The sequence below is a fragment of the Nothobranchius furzeri genome, chromosome 1 (genome assembly GCF_043380555.1).
Source record: "Nothobranchius furzeri strain GRZ-AD chromosome 1, NfurGRZ-RIMD1, whole genome shotgun sequence".
In the NCBI taxonomy this organism is placed as follows: Eukaryota; Metazoa; Chordata; class Actinopteri; order Cyprinodontiformes; family Nothobranchiidae; genus Nothobranchius; species Nothobranchius furzeri.
In genome coordinates, this window is record NC_091741.1 from 31,867,529 (window position 1) to 31,875,028 (window position 7,500).

General features: G+C 48.4%; 2 protein-coding genes across 2 annotated transcripts in view; one reads left to right on the forward strand and one right to left on the reverse strand.

Moving 5' to 3' along the window:
• The window catches only part of LOC107387941 (potassium voltage-gated channel subfamily A member 5), a 40,645-nt gene extending 39,527 nt beyond the window's left edge, over positions 1-1,118 (forward strand). Inside the window, exon 2 of the mRNA XM_054738350.2 lies at positions 965-1,118. The gene's annotated coding sequence lies outside the window, so the exon portion shown is untranslated. The remainder of the gene's footprint in view (positions 1-964) is intronic.
• A 1,634-nt stretch (positions 1,119-2,752) lies between these two features.
• LOC129161851 (uncharacterized) overlaps positions 2,753-7,500 on the reverse strand; it is a 9,195-nt gene continuing 4,447 nt past the window's right edge. The window contains exon 4 of the mRNA XM_054738353.2: positions 2,753-3,087. Within this exon, the coding sequence (XP_054594328.2) occupies positions 2,961-3,087 (127 nt within the window). The 3' untranslated portion in view covers positions 2,753-2,960. The remainder of the gene's footprint in view (positions 3,088-7,500) is intronic.

Consider the following 7,500-nt stretch of genomic DNA (forward strand, 5'->3'; position numbering starts at 1 on the left):
GTTTGTGCGCGCGTGTGTGTGTGTGTGTGTGTGTGTGTGTGTGTGTATGCGTGTGTGTGTGTGTGTGTGCGTGTGCGTGTGTGTGTGTGTGTGTGCGAGTGTGTGTGTGTGCGTGTGCACGTGCGTGTGTGTGTGTGTGTGTGTGCGCGAGTGTGTGTGTGTGCGCGTGCGTGTGTGTGTGTGTGTGTGTGCGTGTGTGTATGCGTGTGTGTGTGTGTGCATGTGTGTGTGTGTGTGTGTGTGAGAGTGAGTGTGTGTGCGTGTGTGCGTGCGTGTGCGTGTGTGTGTGTGTGCATGTGTGTGTGTGTGTGTGTGTGTGTGTGTGTGTGTGTGTGTGTGTGTGTGAGAGTGAGTGTGTGTGCGTGTGTGCGTGCGTGTGTGTGTGTGTGTGTGTGTGTGTGTGAGAGAGTGAGTGTGTGTGCGTGTGTGCGTGCGTGTGCGTGTGTGTGTGTGTGTGTGTGTGTGTGAGAGTGAGTGTGTGTGCGTGCGTGTGTGTGCGTGTGTGTGTTTGTGTGTGTGTGTGGTTTCTCTTTCTCCATCGGCACAGTTCTGAAATAAACTGGAACAATCTGGACTGGACTCATTTCTTTGCCACTAGAGGGCACCATTACGCTTTTGCCTCAACCATTAGGGCAGCAGGGTGGTTACCCTACCTGGCTAGGGTTAGGGTTAGTGGTGAAGGCTGCTGGAACCAGGATGGCTGAACATCAGTGCGACAGGTGCAGGAGCGTCAGATGGTAGAGAATAGGGGAAGCTATGAGGAGAGGGTCGACGAGGACTTATGAACAGAGTCAAACCTGGAGAATGGCTGATACAGCTGCAGAAGGTCAGAGAGAGTGTGTGATGTCTCCATCAGCCGGTACGTGAGGCGCAGGGAGGCGACAGCACGATTACTTAGCCTGGGTCTCTCTTGTTATCATTCTCTAGTCTCTACTTTCTAGTTTAAACCCCTTCCTGTTTCCAGGTTCTCGTGCCACCTTCGTTCTCCAGCCATAACTGGAACTGACGTCTAGTCCACGTCTCACACCAGCTCCACCACACCGACCTGCTCTCCACCGCTCACCGGTCCCTGGAACCTGGATCCCTCCTCTTGTGACCTTCCTGTGTCTGCTCCTCCCCCTCTCCAGCCTGTCCTCCACCTCAGACCTGACCTCTCCTCTCCAGCCTGTCCTCCACCTCAGACCTGACCTCTCCTCTCCAGCCTGTCCACCTCAGACCTGACCTCTCCTCTCCAGCCTGTCCTCCACCTCAGACCTGACCTCTCCTCTCCAGCCTGTCCACCTCAGACCTGACCTCTCCTCTCCAGCCTGTCCACCTCAGACCTGACCTCTCCTCTCCAGCCTGTCCTCCACCTCAGACCTGACCTCTCCTCTCCAGCCTGTCCTCCACCTCAGACCTGACCTCTCCTCTCCAGCCTGTCCTCCTCTTCGTGAACCAGAAGCTTCCAGCTCCTGCTCATCCATCCCGTATTCCTTGCGGTCTGGTCTCTGTGGTCAGACTCCGTCTTGAGCGCGACACCCAGCCACAACACCTGGCCTCACTTTGACGGTCCAACCTTAGTTCTTGCTAAACAAACATTGTTTATTTTTGACTTTGGTCTTCTGCAGCTCAGAAAGCCCAACCCACAGCAGGCCTGAGGTCAGCTCAGCGTTTCTCTGAGACTGGGCTGATTTTATTACCTGTTTCTATTTAAACATTCATTTAAAAGCCTCTAAGATGTGGAACGCTGAAAACCCAGCTTCTCAGCCTCGGTGAAGCTAGCTGGACATGCACTCGTGGTTCACTAGGGTTAGGGTTCACTACAGCGGAGGGTTTTCGTGCCATGGAGAAGGTCTAAAGCTTCCAGTTTATTTCATTCAATTCTTCAGAATCAGTTCTCAGTTGTGTCACTGAACTAGACCAATGAGACGCCAGTTTTTAACTTTGCCCCCCACCCGCCTTTTGTTGCTCTGTGTTGGGCGTCTGGTGCCACCCTGGAGGGGGGTATGTCCTGCTTGTTTCCCGGCAACCGCGGTAACATCTGTTTAGGCTCACCTGGGTGCCTGAACCGTCCACCACCCCACCATGACACAACTTCATCGGTGCTGCTCCTCGTGCCGGGGCAGTGTTTCTGAGACAAAGACAAGAACTGGACAGCGAGGACTGCTGACTGAAGCAACAAGAGCTACTTAAGATGAGGTCACTGCTGCTTCTGCAGGGTCTGACCGAGGTCGTTTCACCCCGAGACGGTTTCAGTTGTCGGCAAAAAGCTGCACGCCTGACATGAGGAAAGAGCAAACAAGTGGCACTCCAACATGAAAGGGACACGAGACAACCTGAAGACCGCAGTAGTACAGGAGGCTTGCATGGGGTTATGGTGAAGCCCCTGAGGTGAGCCAGCATTTAATGGGTTTTATCGTCATGGTAACAAACTGAAACCTGCATTTGTTTCTGACTGGCTGCAGCAGCGGGAGACCTTCGTGATCTTCAGGACGACAAGTACGGAAGCAAGGGGGCAGAGCTCCTGGCCCTGTCTGGATGCTGAAGAAAAGGCTAAACAGCGTTTGCACCTTCCTCACGTGAACGTTGTAGTGGAAAGGAGGACATTTTTGTAGTTCTCTTCAGAAGCCCAGCCACTCAGAGTAACTAGCTTCTGAAAGCAGGACACGAGTCGTCTTACATCTATCTACCTTTGATCATGTGGTTATCTGCATGAGATTGCTGCAGCTCATTAATCCCACTTCCTGTTGAACTGATGAACAAACACCTGAGATTAGAATATGAATAATGAGTTTATTGTTTATCCAACAGGGTTCCAGAAACAAGCCAGTGTGACCATGCTGTTGCTGTTCGACAGGAGGCCTCTAGGTGTCAGTATGAGGCTGTAGCTGAAGTGCATCCTGGGAGACGTAGTTCTGTGGGCGCAGCTGCTCCTCCAACCTCCATGAGCTGCTGAATTCACATTTAATGAGGGTAAATGTTTATTTTCTTCCATTACCGAATGGGTCGGTGGTGAGGCTGCCTGCCTTCTCATCTCCTCTCTGAAGGTCAGATCCCAGGTTTGCTGTCAGACAGGTGGATAGGAAACAGCGCTGGGGGGTGAGGAGCCTGAAGCCAAGACAGCATGGAAGAGAAAGATAAGGATGATGATGTCATGTGACTTAGAGTATCAAGAACAGCGTAGAACCGAAAGGTTCCACTTTCATGTTAGACTGCAGAAGACCAGGGCCCTCATTCCTCAAACATGGGTAGAGACTGTCCTACAGATGTGGACAAAAGTGTTGCTACCCTTCGGTCAGTGAAAGTAAAACCTAAATAAATACATGATTTATTCTGGTAATGCTCCACTGATGGCTCTGGGTCGTAGGGCGGGTTCTGCCCATGCCTTTCAAATGATCTCCGCGTGCTGCTGGACAACGAACAACGTGATGGACTCACCGCAACGGATGTCGAAAAAGGAGGCGGTCCGATGTTTAACCCTAACCCTAGCATAACAAGTCATGGGTTTGATTCCAGCTACCACCAGGGGTATTCTGCTGTTGTGTCCTTGGGCAAGACACTTCACCCAGCTTGCCTGTGTTAGTGGTGGTCAGAGGGGTTGAAGGCACCAAATGGCAGCCTCACCTCTGTCAGACCGCCCCAGGGCGGCTGTAGCTACAAAGTAGCTCACCATCACTAGCAGTGTGTGAAAGTGTCTTTATTATTACTATTATTACTATTATTATTATTATTACTATTATTATTATTATTATTACTATTATTATTATTATTACTATTATTATTATTCTTATGACTATTATTATTATTATTATTATTATTATTATTATTATTATTATTATTATTATTATTATTATTACTATTATTATTGTTATTATTATTATTACTATTACTATTATTATTATTATTATTACTATTATTATTATTCTTATGACTATATTATTATTATTATTATTATATTATTATTATTACTATTATTTTATTATCATTATTACTATTATTATATTATTATTATTATTATTATATTATTATTACTATTATTGCTATATTATTATCATTACTATTACTATTATTATTATTACTATTACTATTATTATTATTATTATTATTACTATTATTATTATTATTACTATTATTATTATTCTTATGACTATTATTATTATTATTATTACTATTATTATTATTATTACTATTATTATTGTTATTATTATTATTACTATTACTATTATTATTATTATTATTACTATTATTATTATTCTTATGACTATATTATTATTATTATTATTATTATATTATTATTATTATTATTACTATTATTTTATTATCATTATTACTATTATTATTATATTATTATTATTATTATATTATTATTACTATTATTGCTATATTATTATCATTACTATTACTATTATTATTATTATTATTATTATTATTATTATTATTATTCATTTTCACCACATTTGATTACAAGTCCAGTCGGTTTAATTGTTAAATGTCTTCACCGATGAAACAAGTTCTAGTTTAGCTACGTTTTAGTGGAGAAAAGCCTTTTAGTTCAGTGCTGATGTTCGGAGCACATCACTCAGTTTCACATCTTTTATTTGAGCTAGTTTAGTCCTCATAACGAACAAGAAGTTCTGTGGATTTGGAAATATTTGCTGATGACTGCCAAAGGGAAACACAATATTTCAGGGGAACATAATTTCCCACAACACCCGTTTCACGTGGATCCCGATGCCTCGGTGTAAACAAACTGGCTGCCGCTACCAGCTTATATGGATATATCACTGGTTGTTCGTTAACCACGGCTGGTTCAGGACTGCTGGTGAGCCGGGGACACGCTGGAGATCAAGTAAACAATGCTGACTTATCCACCAGCTAATCGTTAAACACGGCTGGCGTGGTGGAGATGGGCGTCACGAGCTGCTAGTTGAAGAAGAAGGAAAGATCATTTCTGTAGCGCCTCTCTAGATAAAAATGACGAGGTGCTTCACAAAAACGAAAAATGTAAAAATATAGAAAATAATTTAGAAAATGTTCAAAAATATATTTAAAATGAGCAAAAAATAGACAATTGTGATTAAAAATGTAAAGCAAGAGAGAGAGTGACTACGAAAGAGGGAAGTTAGCCATGGCTAGAGCCGGGGAGACGCTGCGGGTAAACTCCCACGGATCACCAGCAAAAGGAGACCCAAGTCTAAAGGTAACGTTTGAGAAGAAGCCCTCTGAGTCGGAGCGTCTCAGTAACGCGTGGAGAACTACATCGCTGTTAGTAAAGCGTTGTGGAGATAAAGTAAACAACGCTGCTTTAGCCACTGGCTAGCGGACGAGCGCTGGAGCGTGTTGGGAGAGACGGCAGGCTGCAGGAAGAGAGGAGACTTGAGTAGAAGGACTTTGGAACGGACACGCTGGGACTGGGTCAGGAGTTCTGGTACTGACACGCTGGGACCGGGTCAGGAGTTCTGGTACTGACACGCTGGGACTGGGTCAGGAGTTCTGGTACTGACACGCTGGGACCGGGTCGGGAGTTACGCTGGGACCGGGTCGGGGGTCCTGGTACTGACACGCTGGGACCGGGTCAGGAGTTCTGGTACTGACACGCTGGGACTGGGTCAGGAGTTCTGGTACTGACACGCTGGGACCGGGTCGGGAGTTACGCTGGGACCGGGCCGGGGGTCCTGGTACTGACACGCTGGGACCGGGTCGGGAGTTCTGGTACTGACACGCTGGGACTGGGTCGGGGGTCCTGGTACTAACACGCTGGGACCGGGTCGGGAGTTCTGGTACTGACACGCTGGGACCGGGTCCGGGGTCCTGGTACTGACACGCTGGGACCGGGTCAGGAGTTCTGGTACTGACACGCTGGGACCGGGTCAGGAGTTCTGGTACTGACACGCTGGGACCGGGTCGGGGGTCCTGGTACTGACATGCTGTGACCGGGTCGGGGGTCCTGGTACTGACACACTGGGACTGGGTCGGGAGTTCTGGTACTGACACGTTGTGACCGGATCAGGAGTTCTGGTACTGACACACTGGGACCGGGTCGGGGGTCCTGGTGCTGACACGCTGGGACCGGGTCAGGAGTTCTGGTACTGACACGCTGGGACCGGGTCGGGGGTCCTGGTGCTGACACGCTGGGACCGGGTCGGGAGTTCTGGTACTGACACGCTGGGACTGGGTCGGGAGTTCTGGTGCTGACACGCTGGGACCGGGTCAGGAGTTCTGGTACTGACACACTGGGACCGGGTCGGGGGTCCTGGTGCTGACACGCTGGGACCGGGTCAGGAGTTCTGGTACTGACACGCTGGGACCGGGTCGGGGGTCCTGGTGCTGACACGCTGGGACTGGGTCGGGAGTTCTGGTACTGACACGCTGGGACTGGGTCGGGAGTTCTGGTGCTGACACGCTGGGACCGGGTCAGGAGTTCTGGTACTGACACACTGGGACCGGGTCGGGGGTCCTGGTACTGACACGCTGGGACCGGGTCAGGAGTTCTGGTACTGACACGCTGTGACCGGGTCGGGGGTCCTGGTACTGACACACTGGGACTGGGTCGGGAGTTCTGGTACTGACACGTTGTGACCGGATCAGGAGTTCTGGTACTGACACACTGGGACCGGGTCGGGGGTCCTGGTGCTGACACGCTGGGACCGGGTCAGGAGTTCTGGTGCTGACACGCTGGGACCGGGTCGGGGGTCCTGGTACTGACACGCTGGGACCGGGTCGGGAGTTCTGGTACTAGGAAAAGACGGATGAACAACTTGAGGTGAGTTTGAGAGTCAGACGCTAATCTGAGGCTGGTGAACAGCTAACAGGGGGCGGGGTCTGAACATGTGCAGCTTCCTGGTGTCGGACATGATGAGGAACTGACACATTTTTTGTTTTCTGATTTAATTGTTTTTTATTCAAACTAACAAGAACAGCAGCGGTGTCGCTCTTCTTTTCTGTTTCTTAGTTGAATTAGCAGACTCCAGGCTTCCAGGGCGCACTGCTGCCCTCTGCTGGTTCTGTCAGGTTACAGTCATGGTCCAAACGGTAACGTGGAGCTCGTATGTCCCTAAACAGCTACTGTATTTTAAGATGGTGGATGACCATGGAGCCTCGACGACAGTCTATGTATTTAAAAATGTATCATTTCAAGTTGAGAGGGATATTTAGAGTTGATGCTGGACGGTCTTCGGTCAGGCTGTAGACAGCACCACAGCACAGAGACGGCACTGATCAGGTATTAAACGACATTCGTCTCAACACTGATTCAGGTGAAGCATCTGTCCTGATGATGCTTGACCTCAGTGCAGCTTTTGATACTGTGGACCACGACATCCTTCTGGACAGACTCAAACTGGGTGGGACTACCAGGCACAGTGGTTGGCTGGTTCCAGTCCTATCTCAGAGACTGGGACTATGTTGTCTCTAGTAGGGACTACCAATCAAAGCTGATCACCAGGACATGTGGGGTCCCCCAAGGCTCAACTCTAGGACCACTACTCTTTAATCTCTATATGCTCCTCGTGGGTCAGGTCA